The sequence below is a fragment of the Canis lupus genome, chromosome 4, assembly GCF_011100685.1.
Source record: "Canis lupus familiaris isolate Mischka breed German Shepherd chromosome 4, alternate assembly UU_Cfam_GSD_1.0, whole genome shotgun sequence".
NCBI classification, from domain to species: Eukaryota; Metazoa; Chordata; class Mammalia; order Carnivora; family Canidae; genus Canis; species Canis lupus.
In genome coordinates, this window is record NC_049225.1 from 9,454,012 (window position 1) to 9,474,775 (window position 20,764).

General features: G+C 47.2%; 1 protein-coding gene across 3 annotated transcripts in view; it reads right to left on the minus strand.

The window, feature by feature from the left end:
• Positions 1–20,764, minus strand: part of GALNT2 (polypeptide N-acetylgalactosaminyltransferase 2) — a 191,132-nt gene that overhangs the window by 20,740 nt on the left and 149,628 nt on the right. For all 3 annotated transcript variants that reach the window (XM_038533940.1, XM_038533941.1, XM_038533942.1), the window contains exons 4-10: positions 15,424–15,522; positions 15,136–15,203; positions 14,832–14,897; positions 11,309–11,430; positions 8,985–9,072; positions 5,474–5,561; positions 4,278–4,381 (exon numbers count right to left, since the gene is read on the minus strand). In XM_038533940.1, the coding sequence (XP_038389868.1) occupies positions 4,278–4,381; positions 5,474–5,561; positions 8,985–9,072; positions 11,309–11,430; positions 14,832–14,897; positions 15,136–15,203; positions 15,424–15,522 (635 nt within the window). The remainder of the gene's footprint in view (positions 1–4,277; positions 4,382–5,473; positions 5,562–8,984; positions 9,073–11,308; positions 11,431–14,831; positions 14,898–15,135; positions 15,204–15,423; positions 15,523–20,764) is intronic.

Here is a 20,764-nt window from a genome sequence, read left to right on the forward strand (position 1 = left end):
CATCAAAGGGCACTTGTGCCCTCAACTACTGAAAGAGATGTGAATAAGGAACTGGCCTCCTTCCAGAACATGGTCCCAAACTTTCTACAGTGGAGACATCCGACACATCCTGGATCTCCTGGCTCCATGGCACAATCCAGAAGGTATGTGCAGGCGGATATCTCAAATCAAGCTGTGTACCTTAAATGTATACAATTTTAAATTGTCAATTGGACCTCAATAAAGTTGAAGAGAGAAAAAAAGATCGAATGAAAGTTCATCCGTGGGTTCACTAAGAGGGTGTTTCCCCAGTGGTGTTGTTTTACAGAAATGTAAAGTGATACAGACAAAATGAAGAATAATGTCAAATAAACTACCTACCCTGGAACATTTACAATCTTAGATTTTAGCACAGATCTGAATTAGGGAAAAGCCAATGAGATCTGTGTCACCAAATCCAATGTTTTCATTAAACAATTCTATTCCAAATTCAAAAGAAAGAGCATGTGGAAACACTTTCCAGATTCGGATGAGACACCCTGAGATAAGTGTGAATCTTTGGTCTATTCTGAATATAAAGGACACTGAGCATAAGACCATGCATGTCCACGTAGCATCACAGTATCTACCAATGAAATGCTCACATTGAATTCTTCACTAGCTGGTTCATGACCATGGGGTAGTACATTTGCACTTGCTTAGGATCAACACTGTTAGAAAAGGTGTCGCTGAAGGTGTATAAACACTGATAGGCATGAAATGCCCACAATGTAGCTTTGATTTTAGAAACAACAGACCACCATATATGCCGTCTTCCTCTAAAACTTACTTCCGGGGCACTGAGCATTACTATGCACCTGCGCTTTCTCCATCCAGGTGAAAAAACTCTTCCTTAAATTTCAAAATTGATACTCATCCATAACTGTGCATTATTAGCAGGCTTTAAGTCACCTGGGAAGCTCACAGGTGTCTCTTGGACTACGGTAGTGACCAAAGATGCCTGAGTAATTCACAGATCCTTCAAAGCTGGCCACTAGCCAGTTTACTAGCCAGTAAACAATAGCTCGCCTGCTCTGACACAGAATCAACCTTCAGGAGTAATGAGATGCTTAGTTACATTGGCCAGCACTGCTCAGGCCAACGTCAACACAAACGCTGTTCTGAATAACCGTATTTGGGGAAAGCTCAGCACGTGGCTGCCACCCTCTGACCAGGCACCTGTCCTAATCACTAAACATCCAAGTGACTGCAGGAGACTTTGTGGTTGGTATAAAAGGGCACTTTCTTGACATCAAGAACACAAGGAGGAGGTAAGACAATCCACAGAATTAGCAGTCACTGCTACAAGTAGAGAAGGATCAGAAGTAAGGGGGGGATTACCGTAGACCATGAGTGAGGTGCTGGGTAAATCCTCTAGATAAAGCCTCATCTGTGGTAGCCGCAGGTGCCCTGACTGCTCAGTTGAAGGTGTGTTACTCCCACTTAGGGACAGAATCACAAGAGCTCCTCGTACTGGATGCGGCAAGCTGAAGTAGTAGGAATACCCCATCGGCTGGAAATGAGTGATCCTGGCAGCTGTCATAGGCCCTTTGTAACCAATACCCTTGAACCCTTGAAAAATGTAGGGTCATGACTACCCACACCCTCTGCAGTCAAGGACTTCTGATTTTCTTTCTCAGAGTCCAAAAAAACCTTGAGTAAGAAGTTCTCTGTATTTCAGGAAATAAAATTTAGATATGGGGTTGCCTAACTGGAACCTCCAAAACTGGGGGCTAGGAAGGCCCAATGGCTTCTATAGGCAGAAGCTGTTAAATACGAAGGGATCCCTTCAGAGATCTAGTGGGAGATTTTGAAGGCCACATACAATTACAATTATATTCAGCTCTGGTTTTGCTTGAATTTGGGGATACCACAACTTGGGAATGATTCCTCAAGATAACTGGGTGGATTCTGAATTAGGGAGCTTGTGTGTGCATCGTAGCTCTGCTAACGACCAGCTCTGAGATCTGAGGCAAGAACTTGGTCCTTCAAGAAAGCAGGAAATGAAGTGTATGGAGTTGTGGAAAATTTCTATGTTATATACCTGAAACTAACGAAACTAACACTGTGTGTTAACTACTTAAATTTTTAAAAAATGGGGTGGGGGTGGGGGTGGGGCGCCTGGGTGGCTCAGTCAGTTAAGCATCTGCTTTTGGCTCAGGTCATGATCTTGGGGTCCTGGGATCAAACCCTGCATCGGGTTCTCCACTCAATGGCAATATCTGCTTCTCCCTCTCCTTCTTCATCTCCTTCTGTGATCTCTCTTGCTCTCCCTCAAATAAATAAAATCTCAAAAAAAAAAAAAAAAAAAAAAAAAGAGCATATAATGAGCTGATGTACCAGAAGCAGCCTCTATCTGAATACTGTGGGGACATGACACAAAGGATACAGGTATCCAAGGAGCCTGACCCTATGTCTCCTGGGGGCTAGGTATCAGGTTCTTTGTCTTTTTAATTGCTTACATTAGACTTACATTAGTAGGTAGGAAACATGGAAGCTGTAGTGGTTCTTTTTGGCAGGGAAGTGGGGGAGGAGAGGAGGGTGTACTTGGAGGAGGTGGTTTTGGATTTTGAGTAAAGGCATCTCTGCACCCTGCCTCCCTTGACACATATCCACACATACCACGCTGGCTGGACACCTGCTGGTATGCACCCAGTGCTCAGAAAAGGAAGTCAGAGTGGTGTCAGAAAGATGGACTCAGACTGGGGACTTCTGTTGCTGGAGCTCTGAAGACAGTGGAAGACTCCTGGAACTCTTTAGCTTTACAGAGCCAGGCAAGGGGAGGGAAGGTACCAGACGGTGCCCAGGCAGGGGCTGCTTCAGCCCCTTCCTCCCTGTCCCACTCCACCCTGATCCCAATCCCCTCAAGCCCTTCCAGGGAACCTCACCTGTGTCACAGCTACATGAATATAAAAACCAAACCGACAGCAGCAACAAACAAACCAGGTCATTAAAAAAAATTCTCTCTCTTTTCTGTTCTCTGGGCGAAATAACCTTCTGATGCTTCAATCAATGCTCTTTCTCCTCTGTGACACAAAGGCTGGCCACCATCTCGTCTGTCTAATCCGTGCTTTCAGCTAATGGCACACATTGCAAAGCACATCCTGGCTTCAGGAGATGGTTGCCTAAGTGATGCACTGTCCTATTGGGTGGGTGGGGGGGATCCTGGCTGGCAGGGTCTCCACAAAGCCATCAGGGGATGTCTGTGCAGTGAGGGGGACTCAGAATTCTCTTCAGAAGGTTAATAAATCTTCTGACGCCGTTGGTGCTCAAACCACTTTAATACAAGTCCCTCCTACCTGTCAACGTATTGTTAAAAAAACCAAAAGGAGTTTGACTCCTGGTCCTTTGCCCCAGTGTAGTTACTGAGCCTAGAGAGGCTTTCAACATCAAAACACCACAGACAAACGCTCCACAGAGGAGATGTTGCCACTAACTTTAGCATCATAAAATGAGAGAAAAATAAGAGGCTAGTCTAGTTTTTTCTTTTAAATGAAAAATACCCAAATTTCTGTTACAGGAAAAACCACTAAAAATGACAGTGATGTCACGTTTTCCTCCCCGTCCTTGCCCTGCTTCCTCCCAAGGTGCACCCATCCAACGATGGAATTAACTCGAAAGCATCCGTAGCTGAGGAGAATCAGTTCAGAACCCCTGACAGAAAACCCTAAACAAACAATTAAAAAAAAAAAAAAAAGAATTGAGTCTTTTTTCTCTTAATGCAATAAATATGATTTGGCTACTAAATGTAGACCAAAGTCTATAAAATTTCATTGTCCCTAAACCTGAGGAAAACTGATTTGCACGGGTTATTAAAAACAAAAACAAAATCAAACCAAATTGGAATCATTCACAAAGTTGTAAAGGAGGGCTTAAATGCCAAGGCCTCTCTGCTCCGTCTGATTTCTACCATCCCAGTTTGGCCAACCCCAGAGGCTGGCCAGGGCTCGTTTTCCACTCCACATGGCTGAGCACAGATCCCACATGTTTCCCCATGTCTGTAAGCTCTTCAGGTGACAGAGTTAACACCTGACCCCAGACACTAGTGAAAGGGATGCTATTGATACTTGTATGGGGGCCGACGGCAAGTGATGGTGACCAAGGCCTTTAGAGTTTTTTCCAACTGGCTCCCTGCACACTGCCAGCTCCTGCCTAACAGCCTCTTCAAAGCTTCCACTTTTCATTTGGACATCGCTGAAGGGTAGGAAAAGGCCATGGTTTCATCAGACTGGAAAGAAGAGACTCAGGCTCATACATACCCAGGTTTTCTCCTCCCCACACGTCCATCATCATGTCATACTTCCCCAGTTCTTCAAAGTAGAGCTTGTCCATCACGAATAGTCCACCAGCAATCATAGGGGTTCTGGAGAGGCAGAGAGAGAGTGGGAGGGAAGAGAGGGACGGGCCAGAGGCTAAGGTCAGATCTTCTGCATTCTCATGCCAACGTCATGTCTACAAGTTGATCTTAAAAGCAATGGCATAGCCATGGCTCCCCATTCAGAGCTCAGGACATCCTCACTGTTTTTCCACTGCTGACTTCGAATGCCTCCCACCTGCCCTGCTCAGACACTCCCACAGCGCCAGGGCCTGGACCCAGCCTTTCCTGTAAGACGGTGACTATTGGAGCTGGGGGCACTCACTGACAAGGGGCCCTAGGCAGGGACTTGGTTTTTCTATGCCTCAGTTTCCTCATAGGATTAGAAAAAATAATATGTAAATAATACATATAAGCCCTTAGCATACTCAGGAGATGCTTGATAACGTCAGCTATCCTCATTCTCATCCTGAAGCTGGTTCCTGTTAGCTGGGACTCAACACTTCTGTTTACTCAGCCTGGGCAGGGTGGTGGTGGGGTTAACTGAGCCCCCACCTCCTTCCCAGTAGATGCCCTGAGAACTCAGTGTCAAGTGCTGGCAGGCTGTGTCAGGGCTGCCACCTAAGTGTGTGTCTAGCATGGAGGGGCAGCCCACACTCACACCTCCCACAGGTGGTGGACTCCTGACTCCCAACCGCAAGTTTCTCAGCAGGGCACAGGCCTGAGTTCTCTCCTCTGTGGGCAAATGGGAACGCAGGGGTAGCTCAGGGAGGGAGGCTGAGCAGGAAGGGGAGCAGCTGAGGGGACTCACGCCCCCCCCCCCAACCCTCCCTGTTCGATTTAGTCTCCAAGCTCAACCTGAAGAGCCGGCCCTGCTGGAAACCACTCTATGGTACAAATGTGAAGGAAGTCCCTAAACTTGGAGATTTGTCTCATATATATGTACGTCAGGCTTCATCTGAGGAAATCTCAAAGTACTTTATTCTGTGATGGAAGAAGCTAACTCTCCTTTGAGCTCTGACAGGGGAAACAGGGTGGGTGGTGGGCAGGAGGACAAAGAGCCTAACTTAGCGTCTACGAAACAAATGCCCCGAGCGGGGTCACTGAGGGGGGTGCCCCCTGCAGGATGCTAACACTTACTTTATGGGGGCAACTGGGTTCCCCTGCCGGGATCTTCTCTGCTCAGGGGTCATATAATCCCATTTGAAGACCAAGTTCCAGTCAAAACCTGCAGGCCATAGGAAAGAAACCAAACATTAGGGTGCTGATGAGAACGGAGGGTACTCCTGGCACCCCGTCCCTCACAGCTCAGACGATTTGGTATTTGGACTGGACTGAGAGCCACACACAGGAAAAAAAACAAAAACAAAAACAAACCCCAAAATAATAAAACCACCACTAGAGAAGCAGCAGAGGGGAGGGCGCCAAGGGTGGACCCAGGGCCAGGGAGCCAGTGAAAAGGGCGCATACCAGCGACTCCTTCCCTGAGGAGCTCACCCCCAACAGAAAATGTGGGGTGGGCTTTCCTACATAAAATGCCTGCAAATAACTCTGACAGGGAACACAGGGCGGCAAGGAGGACAAAGTCCAATCTGCCACTGTGCCTCCCATCCTGTCCCAGGCCAAAAGAGCCCAGGGAGGGGACGAGAGCACAGGTCTCCCAGCCGGCACACTTGGCTTCCATGTCCCTTGACTGCAACCAAACCATACGGGGCAAGGTGGCAGAGGGAAGGCTTTTAGATGAAAATGAGCCCAAGGAAGTGGCAAAGCCGGCAGCAGGCTGCAACTTCTGAGAAATACAGCGGCTGTCCCAATTCATTTGTAGAATCTACAGGCCAGTCAGGACGGCTCAGCCCAGGCCTGGTGCCTGCATGTAGTTTATGACATTTGACAAGCTGCTGGGTCTCACCCTTACTCAGAAGGTCCCCACGTTGAGCCATTGGGAACCAGTACACCCCATCTGCTGATGCTCTCAAGACGCACGAGGAGACCATTTCGTGGTGACAGGTGGCTCACTTACTGCATTTCCGAGGGCCTGGCAGCCAAACCTAATTACTCCAGGGTCATCTATCCCTCAGCTCTATGCCATCAGGCTTTTTGTCAGCAGGCCCTGTGCAATACCTATGTTTGGGTTTCTCCTCAGGGTGTTCTGAGGTCAATGGGTCTGTATCCTGAACAGGCCAGGATGCGAGGTTGGTGGTCTCTTGGGCCAGCACAGGATGCAGTTTCTGGCCCAGCCAGGGGCATGGGACCCAAATGGTCTCCCAGCTGTCACTGCAAAGTGTGGCAGGCTGGCCAAAAAAGAGTGAGCGGCAGGGGAGCCAGGCAGCAGAGACAGTGGCACAGAGAGGAAACTGAGGCAGGCCCCACTGGGCTTTCATGAAGAGCCCAGCTCTGCCCAAGGGAGAAAGCCTGCCTCAACGAGGAAAAAAACAAACGTCCTGCCTATGTGATTACAGACAATGCAAAGTCCTCAATGGGCCAGGTGATATAACATTACCTGCATTTTTGGTATAATTGTTAATATTTTATTAATTTGGTCCAAAGAAACTAAATTAGGTTTTGAGAATCTGCTAAAAATGTCATCCTTGATTTTTTTCTTAAAGGAATTTGAGTAAACTAGGTGCCTACTCTTCCTCCGACCCAGCAGGAGGCCAGCACTCTTGCCCCCTGCCCCCACCCCAGAGCATCTGTGTCCTGCACTGACTCTCACATAAGCAGCCCATCAAACCTCAGCTCTTGCAAATCCTCAGGGGAAGAACGCATTATGAACACTAATGTTCTCTTCATAACTAAGGATCTGTCCTCTTTAAAACTTCAAACCTTCTTACCATTTCCTAAGCATCTTCTTTGAATTTTACGTTTCCTGATGTAAGGAGAGTCCTCCCACCACGGCTGCCCTGTTGCTGATGCCCTGGGATGGGGGAGCTGCTCACTCACATCTTTGACCTGGTGCTGGCCACTCTCACCCCTTTACTACCCCCGTGGCCGGTGTTACTATGCCCCCACTTCTCAGATGGGCATGCTGAGGTGCAGAGGTGAACTGGCCGGCCTGCGGTGACAGGGCAGGTGGGTCAAGAACCCGAGTCTCACGGACTCTTGGCATTCTGTCTTCAGAGGCTGTGCCCAAATTTACAGTTTCAACGTCTTCTTCTTCTTTTTTTTTTTTTATGTTAGACTATCAGTTAATCCTGTGTGTGTCTGTCTGGAATGGTCCAACCTCTCTACTCAGCTCAAAGTGTTAGAAGGTGGGAAAAGAAGGCCCTTGTTTCCCACCAAGCAAGAGGGGTGTTGGACAACTAGAAAAAAAATCATGGATCTTAGGCGTAAAGAATCAATAGTGAATAGATTGCACAAACAGAAGGCAAAGGCTTTGACATCTCTTTTAGCAGTACTGGGGAGTCTTTGCTGACCTCTTGGCCCTCAGCCAAGTTCTGAGAGGTGTGGCTGCCAACCAGATGAGTTTCAGAGCTCAGGACATTCACTGCTCTGACCCTGGAGCACAGGTCACCAGCCCCCAACCAACCCTGCCAGTCCCAGGGACATGAGGACAACCAGGAAGAACCAGATGTCATGTGACCAGTTCCTTCAAATGGCTGCCATGATCCCTATGCACCTCTCAGCACCATGAGGCACCACGAGGCACCACATGAGACCAGTGGTTCTCCAAGGATGGTCCAGGAGCCCATGGGGGTCCATACACCCTTTCGGGGGGTCTATCACACCAAAACTACTTTTATATTTACATGCCTCTTTCACTACTCACACTCTTTCAAAAGCATATGATAGAGCTTTTCAGAAGCCGCAGGACATACAGCATCGGTACTCTGATGGACAACAGGATGTGTACCTGCGTCCTCTTGTGTTTTAACAATCTCTTGCCTTTAATTTCTAATATAGCAAATGCTCATACATACACATAAGTTCTTTGGGGCCTGTGATAGTTTCTGAGAAGGTAAGAGCATGAGACAAGTCACTCGTGGGGCCCAAGGGGTGGTGGGTGTGAAGAGCACATCCCGAGGCTGTGAGGACCAACAGGAAGCTGGTGTGGCCCTTGGAGGCAAGGATGTGGGTGGTCAGCAGGGTAGGGAGCAGGAGCCCACAGCCAAGCCAGGTGCAGGGGTGACTAGGGGGTTTGGGTGGTCAGCGAGAGTTGGGGTGACCCAGGTGGTGGGGTAGATGGCTTTGCCCCCAGGGAGACACAGGCTGTCAGAGGAGCTGGTATCAGGAAGGAGGCAGAGCCAAGCCCAGCCCTGCTACTCTATAAATCCTGAGCTCCGTGATGCTCACCACACAGCCTGTCAGCTCTGGCAACTCCTCATCCAGGCTCTGACTTGGGAAGGCTTAATCTTCACTGATTAAAAATGACACCAAAACTGTGCACTAAGCCCCACATGTCATAACAGCCACAGAAGGTCAAAGAGATAAGAGGAGAACAGGAAACACAGGAAGTTCTTTAAGGGAAATGAGACTATTTTTCTCTCTTTATGAGATGCTACTTGTCCAGCACGGAGGCGCCCTCTGCTCGCAGCATGGGCGCCAGTGGTGTGAAAGTTGCGGTCACTGTTGCTCACGACCCTGAGGGGGAGCAGGGATCAGCCTCCAGGCGGACGGCCTGAGCAAGGCAGGGTGGAGCAGGAGCGGCACCTACCGCCTTTCAAGTCTGCGGATGCCCCCACATACTGAAAGTTGTCCATATTAATGACATCGATGATAGGGGACACGACCCGAGTCCTGTCCTAAAAAACAAATCAACAAAAGACGGGAGTAGGTATCACCAACAAAACAAAGCCTCCTGTACCCCCCACCAGAGGCAGATGTCAGTGTCAGGCAGCCTCAGTAACAGCCACCCCCTCTCACCACCTGTCCCACTGGGCCTACGGGGGCCCCGGGGCTCCCCATCCCACACGCCCTGCCCTCTGCCGTCACACTGATGGGCCCTGGTCTGTGCCGAGCAGGGTCGGGGAGGGGAGCAGCTAGACAGCTGTGGCCATGGGACACCTCCGGCGCTTGCTTTCTTGGCTGAAGGCAAGGACCGCACCCGGGTGTTCCCAGTATTCTTTTCTGTTTTCCCAAATGTCAAAACTTCCAACCACGGGGGGCTTTCATTCTGATAGAATCTAAGCTCAGCTGTCTTTAAATGTCCTAATATGCAAGTTGTGGCCAACCTTGGGAATGGACTCATGGCTGAGATCCTCACACGATGATGCTAGGAATCTATTTCTGTGGGCGTGAGGGGTGTGTGATGAGGAGAGCATAGCTATCATTATGGCCGAGGGTAACCCAAATCAGCTCAAGAATCCCAGATTCGAACTTTGTCTTACCTGTGACTCTACCCAACAAAACATTTTTTCCCCCTTAGATGGAGGCATTTCTTTGACAGCCACAGTTATTATTCTGGTCGTTTGTGAACATAAGGTCTTTTACCTTTCCTGCCCTCTTTAAAATCAGAGGCTTGATGCTGGTGAGAGGCACTGCCCCATGCGGCGAGTTAATAAAAGGGTAAGTGCTTTCCTTGAGCCATTTACAGAACCCGTGTTAACCAGAAGAAAGACTTAGAAAAACAAATTAGTAACAGAATCTGCAGAGCTAAGAACAGAATACATCAGACGAACACATAAGAGAACAGTATGAAGTTCCAGCACCACCCAGCTGCAAGTTTACGGGGGGCACTGCAAACAGAAGTCAATCTTCCTTGCCTGGCTCAGTCTGGACCTGGGGGTGGGAGTCAAAGACCATAATATCCACTACTTTTGACTTCTTTTGGTAGGACTGGAATTAGTGGGAATTACAATTTTCCACTCCTTCTGCTATCCTTACTTGAGGAGAGGGTATTTGAAATAATCCTGACAGCTCCACTGTAGAAGTGTGTGGTCTTCACCGGTAGTATCTTGGTTGTGGCTTTCCTGTGTCCTCTGCTTCCCTTGGGGACAGTATGGTGCTGTGAGAACTGGCAGTGGGGTGGGATGGTGGATAGGGGTTGGGGGGCAGGGGTGGGGATTCCAGGGGGGCTTCTTTCAACTAGATGTGTGTTTATGTGTAAGAGGACTCAGTTAGGGATGTAGTAGAACCTGCTTTGCCATCCTGGCTCCGCCTCCTGTATGAATTCTGGACATGATATCAAGTTCTTCATGTGTCAAATGGGGGTAATACCTAAATTAAAGGTAATATGTAACATGTCTAACATGTAGTTAGTACTAAGTAAGGAATACTGATTATCGTAATATTACAAATTACAAGTGGACAATATCAACATATTGTATCATAATTACTAGTAGCTTGTAGTTAGTATTTCATGACTTACCGTCCGCCAGCTATACCCTTGTCACACCTGACTTGTAAAAGGCATGACTTATTCATTTTCCATTTCTCTAGTACTTTCATTAAGTTGGCTGTATCACCCCAAAGAAACACTTTCTCAGTAGGGAGGAAAGAAAGTCAATAAAACAAGTAAAAAGCAAGAGAAATGGCAAAAGGCCAAAAGTAATACCACTGATGATGTTTCGAGAGACAAAGGCACACAGAGTGTGCCACGGGTCACCCTGACAGCCTCAAAGTGTCGGTTGTGTGGTTACGGGCACCCCGTGCTGCCACAGGCCTGCGGGGCAGGTTTCTCAGGGGGCAGCATGGCTGGAGAAGGCCAACCTGCCCCCCAGCACTGAGGCAGCCAATGCTCAGATCGCACTTGGATGCCAGGCCTTGTTCTAAGCACTCTGCCCCTTTTGAGCTCAGAGAGTTGGCTGCAAAGCTGCAGGCAAGGAACGAAGGTCCTTGTGAGAAAAAGCAAAGGGTTGTATTCGACAAATCCGGCTTTCACCAGCCTCTGCTGATCCTTGCCTCCTACCTGTCAAGTGCTTTCCCCTCCAGACGTAGATCCCTATGGTGAATAAAATACTCTTCGAATAGATGTCCAAGAGGCACCCCCTCCCCCGATTTCCGGCATCAGGGAAAACCAGTGTGAACCCTGGGCCTCACCTCAGCCACCCTCTCCAGGAGGGGCTCCAGCCAGTGCTCGTTGCATTCACAGTGGCTGTCCAGGAACGTCAGGACCTTGGCCTGGGCTGCATCAGCCCCCCGGACCCGCGAGCGCATCAGGCCTGCAGAAGGAATTTCAAAAGCGCATCAGGGTAGCTGAGCAAAAGGCCACAGAACAGCCCATCCAGCACCGCATCGCCTCCCCACCATGCGGCTCTGCAGCCCTCGTGCAAACTTGGGTGGTAGGATCAATACCACCCTGTGGTTACAAAGACACAGTTCTGTCAGGACTTCTGTTTCCAAATTAATTGGATGACCGGGGAGACAATTTTCTTAGAACTACTGCCCTCTGAGAAAGGCCTTTACATAACTGAAGTCTCCTTTATCAAGCAAGTCAAAGTGTGGAACTTTCACAACTACTTTCCTGCGACACAGCAACAGAGTTTTCTAATTAGCTGGGCCACAGAAGGTGTTACTCAAGATGCTTCAAAGGGCTGATGGAGCCGATGTGAATGGTGATAATGTAATGAGAACAATGCTGCAAATATCTCTTTCTAGGACTTACCACCGCCCAGTAAACATACATGACAAACCTCAGGTGATTGGCTTTTACACAAAATCAGTCCCATTATCGGTCCAACCATACCATTTATCACGTATTTGTGATCTGTTCCTAATATACAGTGTTTACTACCACACCAAGTCCTATCACAAGTAGTATATGTGTCACTAAACAAGGTGGTTGTAAATGGCGTTTGTTCTTCATGCTGGGCTCTCTGCAGTACCCCCTGCTTCGTCTGTGGTTTAGCTTTTCACAATTTCAGTTAGCCATGGTCAACTGCAGTCTGGAAGCAGACGATCCTCCTGCTGATTGATGTATCGTCAGAAGGTCAGTAATGGCCTGACACTACGTCACTTTGTCACTTGTGTCACTTCATCTCGTTACGTGGGCATTTTATCATCTCATGTCATCACAAGAAGGATAAGTACAGTAGAACAGGGTATTTTGAGAGGCCACATGCACATAACTTTTATACAGTATACTGTTATAATTGTTCTACTTTATTATTGTTGTTGTTGATCTCTTACTGTGCCTAATTGATAACTCAAACCTTGTTGGAGGTATGCATGCATAGGAAAGAACACAGTATACATGGGTCCCATGCTACTCATGGTTTCAGGCTTCTACTGGGGTCTTGGAATGTATTCTGTGGATAACGGGGGATGACTGTTTATGAAGATAACATGACTATTCACAACCAGTAAGGATAAGTGTTTTAAGTTCTTTTATACACAGTCATCAAAATGGGTGTTCAATGGTTCTTACAGAGCTGCACACCACAGGAAGGAAGAGACAAAGGTTCCAGGCCTGGTGTTGCAAAGGCAAGAGAATCCATTTGTACTGGGCAGACCCTTCCTTAGAGCACAGTTATAAACCCTGATCAAAACATAGGAAGCAAGTATCGGGAAGGGCCAGAGAGCAGTCAGGAGCATGCAGAAACTAGAGAGGGTTCAGTCCATCAAAGAAGAAAATCACATGGAGTGAAGTCCCTGTGTATGTGCTGTTTCTCCTGAGGTTACTCTATGATCCACCACAACATCAGGTTTTTGGCTTGTGGTGTCAGAGGACAGAGTTCAGGGTCTTTACAGTGGCTGGACTCTAGAGGGGGAGATCTGGGAAAGAAGGTTAGCCCCATTCTGGTGATAACCTCCCCAGAAGTTCTTGGCTGACTCCTGAACGTCAGGCACAGTGTGGAGGATCCCAAGGAGTCCAAGGAAAGAACAATCCAGAAGGCAGAAAGAACAGAGAGTTTGGCTGGTAACCAGCCCAGCCCTGAGACACAGAATTTGGCACACAAGTCCTGCCAAGTTAGAAGGGCGTGGTCATCTTTGAATTTCCCCAGCTGATTCTAATAAAGAGCCAGATGAAGACTCACTGGCATATAAAATCCCCAGCACTAAATGGGGTTACAGCCATTCCTTCACTGCCATAATACCTTAGGCAACTGATTTTCTGTCATCAAGTAGTAATACTATAGGCACCTGTATATATGCTTAAATATATGAGATACACACACACAAACACACGGGTACACCCAAGCACACATGCAGTTGTATGCGTGCATTTTCTCACTCAACTCTCGCATACTTCATTTATTCCATACAGGCTTCCCATCCTCTGCCTTCCCCCAGCTGCCCCTCTTCATCCTGTTTCAAAACAAAGCATCAATATGGGCTCTTACCCAAATGAACATCCTAACCTGAAGTACTTAGAAGCATGATTTCTGAGGCTAACGGCACTCTCTGACAAGGCTAGCAAGTGATCTATCAGTTATAAAACGCCGACATGAAAAATAATTTTTCTTTTCCTCCTCTTCTTTTTTTTTTTTTTTTTTTTTTCCTGTGCTAGCAGACACTTTGGGTTTAAATTCAAAAAGTCATTATGCAGTTTGGGAGCAAATAGAATTCAAGATTTTCCGTCTGATCTCAAGGTTTTGGTTTATTCTAAGCTTGGGAGACAGATGTGAGTCCCGTGAATAGAGCTTGCTTAGGAGCAAAGCTGATCCCATTGTCTATGTATCTTGAACATCTGGATTGACAACCTTAGTTGGTTAAAATACGGTGCTGAGGGCACTGTCCTAACAGGCTCAATCACTTTATCGTGGCTGAAAATTTATGCTAAGAAAGACTGCATTGCTTGACTCCGGCTGGACTGTACAGTGAATCAGAAGAGTATACACTGGTCAGGGAATGCAAGCACCAGTCCAGGGCCAACAGTCATTCTCATATAATCCAAAGGGCACGTGTAAAATCTGTGCATCTTCCTATACTGACAGATTTCTCTGGATGATGCTAGAGCCTAGAATCCAGACACCGTGCCCTCCAACAGCACTGATGCACTGGATGTTAATTACATTGTGATTTTAGCTTCCTTTCCAGACACTTCAAAGTAATACTTTCCCCCTTTGGAGTCTCTCTTATAACTGCCAATAAAGTCAACTCGATGAGCCCAGCTCCAGCAGATAAGAGTGACAGCAGGTTTTGAAGCTGGCATTTGCAAGATCCAATAAGCATGTAATTGCAGTGTTATCTTCCTTCTTGGGATGCCTCACCTTCAGCGAGCTGTCAAACTTGAATCCCTTATTTTATCAGATGCCTGGAGCATAGAGTCATTAAACTTCTCATTGCTAAATCTTTGTTTTTCTTCTAAACTCTCGTACTCCAGGGACTGATAAGACTTCCTAGGTTCTAAAAGGAAAAGAGGAGCCAATTTTCTAAATACATAAATAAAAATGTAATTTGAACTCCTGCCCTAGTATACAAACAATTTCAATTAAGCTTTGAATGTCCTCCCTAGGCTTTGCTGGGCGAGGCTCCCAGGAGGCTCTGGTAGAGAGAGACAGACAAAAAGACTAGGAAGTTAATTGTGCTTTCAGCTGAAACATTTCTTTAAGTTATCTCTGGGCTTGGGAAAGTCAGAATTCAACTGTCTTGGTATTGAATTAAGAAAAAAGAGTCTTACCTTCTCGCCGATCATTTCTGAGAACCCGTACCTTCTCAATTTTTCCCAAGAGAGCCCCATCCTCAGCTGGGGAGAGAAAGAAGCAGGGCATTTGGAATCTCGTTTACAAGGTTCGTATTCAAAGATTGTGATTCTCGGTCATCTGTGGGTGGAGGAGCTCCTGGGGCATCGAAGAGGCACCTCTTCTTTCTGTGGCCCTGACTTCCGGCTTTTTCAGGAAACTCGTCATTAGCACCCACAGTAAGGAGAGCTGGCATCCAGGAGAAGGGCTGGGGAGGGGGGCCGAGTCAGACTCAGTACTTACGGTCATTGCTGTAGTCATCCACCAAGATGATCTCTTTTATGAGATGGGGTGGGCTTTTCTTAAGCACACTAAGGAAACAGATAAAGAATGGAGGCCTTTTAGGGGCATCATTTGGGGTGGTCCCAATCCTTGGTTGGAGAAGCCACTGGCCACTCCTTGTGCTAGTGACCTGCCTGTCCCCCCACAGACAGTCCTAGCCCAGGTGCGCTTGGGTCACAGGGCTGTGGCCAGCATCCCTGCCAGGGAGAACCTCCTGTAGGTCTAATAGGTGGCATCTCCTGCCCTCACCTGACCACTGTCCTCAACAGGGCCGACCTGGCTTCATTGTGGAACGTGATCACCACGCTGGTGGCTGGCAGGTCCACTCGCCACTGCTTCCGCTGACACCTAAGGGGAGAGAAAGATGGTTCTCTGAATGAAGGACCCTGACCAGCCTCGGGAAGGCTCTGGAGAGCACAAGCAGCCCAACCTGCAAAGGTGGACACTCTGGGATAAACTGGTTATCTGCAGAAGGGACTGGTCTATTCTGAGAGAGAGTGATGGCGGGACATAAGGAAACAGAAAAACACAACCGGAGTTACATTTTAAAAGATGATTTCGGCGAAAAGTAACATATTGAGAACATCTTTCTAACGCTGAAAAAAAAAAGCGTGTTTTAAAACAGTGAAGTCCCATTTATTCTCACATGCAGATACACCTCTAGAGATGTGCTTTTCACAATTCACAGTGGTTATTTCTGAGGGGTGGAACCAAATTCGTGTCGATGTTCTTTTCTCATTTCGGCAGCAAGCACGTAAGGCGTCTGCGACTCTTGGCAGCACTGCATGTGGAACCTGACTCGGTCCCGCTGACTGCCCTCCCCAACCCAGGGCAACAGGGATGCACGTCTGTCACCCTGCCAGGCTGGGGCAGGGTGAGGGCCAGGCCCATGGGAACCTGAGCACGCCCGCTCTCGCCTCTCACTCTGAGGAGTACTCAAAGACCCCAGGGACGGCCTCTGAACAAAGTCGATTGGAACAGCCAGGGATAAACTAGGGGCAGGTCAAAACAAGGCACTTCTCAGGTCTGGTCTCCACAAACAGACACAAGACTGCAACAACATGGAATGGTTCTTTTAAAAAACAGGACTGCTGCTCTAGGTTGAGGACGCTAAAGGGCCCCATGCTAGAGAAAGAAGTGACCCATCAAGGTATAGATGGAGCTCAGCAGAATCCATCACAAGGGACCTTTCAGAGCAGGCCCCCTGGACGGAGAGAACATGCCAGCATAGAGGTGATGGTTCCAGAGACAGAGAAATACGTCCGGGGTGGGCTTACAGCCTCTCAGGACCACCAGGCAACCATCAGCTTGGGGTTTAAGTGCATTCAGAGAGTTATTAAAATGATGGTACCATGGATACCAGCTTGAAAAAAGGCTGGGGAGACAGTAAAGAAGCTTTGGCCTGCCGGGAAACAGTTCTCGAATCGTCTTTTTTTATACCCAAGGTCCAAAGAGTGAAAAATTTTTGCTGTGAGCCTGCAGTAGGGTGGGGACCTGTCATTGTCCCCACAGCGAGGCCCCTCCAGGCTGGTCTCTGTGATCTGTAGACTGTCCCTGTAATTCACGCCATGAAGCACACCAGCATGGAAGAAGCTGAGAACCTTCCACGGGGCCAAAACACTTTAAAGACCTCGTTTTACCCGTTAGCTCTTAACGCAGTTTACCGCAGCTATGAGCGATCCGCTTCCAGAATTAAAGGTACTTCTCTTCAATGGCGAATCATTGGGAAAAGGAGACAGATTTAAAACAAAAAAACCAACTCATCTTTGGAGCTCAGCACTTAAGCAGTTAAGGCCTGACGTGGCCGTGCAAGCAACTCACAATGGCCAGCAACTCCACACAAATGGGTACATCTGAAAGGCAAATGGTCCACAGACACTAATTTTCCCTCCTGACTGGGCAAACAACTTCAGAGGAGCACATTTTGAAAAGGGGCAAGAAAAGCACTGCAATTAAGAAGCAATTAGGTCACAATCACAAAGTGGACTTCTTTTGTTCATTCTGGTTATCTGGAAAGCTTGCTTTTCATTAATCATGAGAAAACTGCCTAATATACTAGTCATTGTTGCCCGGGGGACAAAATGCATGCTGGCCATTAACATGGTACACCTCATTCCGGCTCCCAACAGCCACGTCTTTCATGACACGTAGATGGATGGGCAAGTTCCTTGTCTTTCAATTTCAAGAACTGACCAATTGTTAGATTAAAGAAGGTTCAACTATAAACAAATTCCTGAGGACTGTCATTCCCCGGAGCTCCATCCGTACAGCTAACGACCAGCATCAGGAGGGCAATACCCTCTGCAGTGAGTGAGCGCCACCCAGCCAGGTGGGAAGTGCGGAGCGGAGTGGGCTGCACCCACCCCATCTGGGCTCACCTGCTCACCGAGTGCCAGTCACCCCAGCCATGAGAGTATTCAAACAGGGAAGCACTTTTTCTCCTCGAATCGTAGTCAACTTAACCCATCCAATCATGTCCTATTCTCTCGGCTTCCTTTCGTCTGTGGGAAGCCTCGTTCTCCGTGAGCACCAGGAGTCTCAGGGGGCCCTGGAAACATCTTCCTGAACACAGAGGGCTGCTGCATCCACATCGTTTTATTAAAACTCCTCTACATATTCATAAGGCACCGTTTTGCTAGGACTTGGCAGTTGGGAAGCAGCTCCTTTTTAAGAGGTATCCCATTTTTAAGGCAAAGAGGGATAACGAGCAAAAACTGAGAAACAGCTTACACCGCATGAGTTAGGAGTGTATGTGTGTGTGGACGTGTATGGATTCAGATCCGAACTCCTCACACTGAGCCAAGAGAAGTAGGGGGTGGGGGTGGGTGGGGGGAGAGTGAAGAATTTCTTTAAAAAGAAACAGAATAAATCTTGCATTTAAAGAGTCCTATCTGTGCCAACCAGTCTTCACTACTCCAGAGCGAGTGAAAGGAGGCTCGATATAGCCACTCATCGGGGGACTTGGCTGCCGAGGGCACTTTCATACTTGAGCTTTCTTGGGGAATGGAGTACCAACCGCAGCTTATTTCAAGTCAGTGGCAGGACAAGTCTGCAGTTAGTTTTGTTCTCCCAGCCGAAGCTAGCTGGAAGTGATGTGATGCCTGGGGAGCGAACCTGGGCTCTGGTCACATGCCTGGGACTCAAGTTTGCATGAGTCTCCACAGGTCTGCTACTAGAGTGATCACTCTGGTAGCTTTCTATAACACACTTAAAACACAAACATGACTTTTTTTTTAATCTTTAATTTAGTTTTAAATTTTTCTGGGACCACACAGCTATCAATATTCGAACTTTTAAGGGCCTGGAAATGGAAGAAATAGTCGATCTCAAGCACCATGTGCTTCCGAGACCTTCTGAAGAGTGAAATTGTCTCTGGGCCTGACTTTTCTCTGATGCGGGTGTTGTATTTGGGGTTCATCATAAAGTTGATCCAAGAACCCAGTGCACCTCTTCAGATGTATCCCCAGATGCACGGGGAAGCCAGAGGCTCTGTTTAATAATGGAAAAGTTTAATAATGTGTAGTTTCTCCTTTACCCCAGTGCCATGGCTCACCATCACCCTGGCTGGTCTAGTATTTCTGCTAAGAGCCTGTGGTACCCTTGGTTACTGCCTGTGTCATCTGTGAAGATGGTTCTCACAATCTTGCATGGTTACTGGGAAAATCAAATAAAAATATATGAAAAAAAAAAAACAATGAAAATGGGAAAGGTCAGTATAATGTAATGCAATGGAATACGCATTTGGCGGTTGTGCATCATTGGTGCCTGTCACAGGAACGTGGAGGTTAGCAGAGTTTTATATTTTTTTTAAATATTTTATTTATTTATTCATGAGAGACAGAGAAAGACAGAGAGGCAGAGACACAGGCAGAGGGAGAAGCAGGCTCCATGCAGGGAGCCCGACATGGGACGCGATCCTGGGTCTCCAGGATCACGCCCTGGGCTGAAGGTGGCACTAAACCACCGAGCCACCGGGGCTGCCCAGCACAGAGTTTTCTGTAGCAACCTGGAATTCAGTTTGTGTTTTTCCTACTTCAAACCCCATCCTCACGGGAGTAACCACCAACTTGAATTTGGTACTTCATTACCCCAAGTGGGTCTTTAGTAAACTATATATGTCCATATTCATAAACAGTATGTAGTATTGCTCTGCATATATCTGAAATTTATATGGGTGACGTTGCACCATGACTTGCTTTTTGCACCTTGTGGGAATATGCCTGCTTTGATACACGTTGTTCTATTAATTTCAAGTTCACTGCTGACTAGCTTCCCACAGTAGGCACACAATACATTTTACCTTTTCCGTGGATTGCCAACTTCTATTAGGAATAATGGAGTAGCGGACACTGTCTTTTGCACGCTTGAGAAGGCTTCTCGGCATTATCTACTCACATGTGGGACTGGTAGTTAAGAGATTATGTACCTCTTCCACTGAACTTGAGACAGCCAAGGGCGCTGGAAAATGGCTGTTGTAAGTTTCACCCCTACCCACAAGGACAAGTTCATCTTGCTCTATGGTCTCACCACCCCCTGGTACTGTCAGAATGTTTTCATTCTGTCAGGCAGATTGGTATGAAACGGCTGCTTAGGATTCCGATTTTTATTTCTCCAGATCCTAGAGCCACACATCTGTCCGTACGTTTGTAAGTTCACTGGAGTCTTCTGTTAACTGCCTGCTCATATTTTTTGTCTACTTTTTGATGAGATTTTTACCGCACTATAACCCGATGACAGGAATTTGTATATTCTGGACATTATCCTTTGCCAGCCAGATGCGTTGTAAAAGTCTTGTCCAAGCCTGTGGCAGATTCTTTAATTTTGTGATGTCTTCTGTCCAACATATGTTTTAAGTTTGCTTTTCAAACTGTGGCCCTGGGGTAATTGTCCTCATGACCTCAGGTCACTGATACATTCACATAGATTTTCTTCCAGATGTTTTAACTTTTACAAATACTTTTCACATTTATGTTCTCCACCTACCCATTTATATTTTTATGAATGGTAGGACTAAGTCATCTCATTTTTCTTAAGTGGATGATCCGTTGACTTAGCACCACTTAATAGCTCATTACTTCCTCCCTGATTTGTAATGTCACTGCTGTCACACCGCATTTTTTATATGCAGACATCTATTTCTGGTTCCACTTCTGCTCTGTTCATCTATTCATGTAACCCTGCATTCACGCCACACTGCCTCAACTGGAAGTCCTCCCATCAGACGAGGCAGGTTGCCCATGATTTTTCAAGACTTTTTATTGGCTATTTGGGGCCACCTGCCTTTCCTTTTGAATTTAAAGATCAGTTCTTGAAATTCCATGAGAAAAAGCACCATTTGACACTGTACTGAATTCCTACATTAATTCGAACAGAATTTGTATCCTTGTAATACTGAGTGGGGTGTTTTTGGGTTTTTTTTGTCCTTTCATTATGTTTTACTGTTTTTGCTTTTGTTTTGTTTTGCTTTTAAGTAATGGCTACACCTGACGTGGGGCTCAAACTCAGGATCCCAAGATTAAGAGTTGTGTGCTCCATTGAGGGAGCCAGCCAAGAGCCCTAGTCAATTATATTTTGTACTTTTCTAATTTTC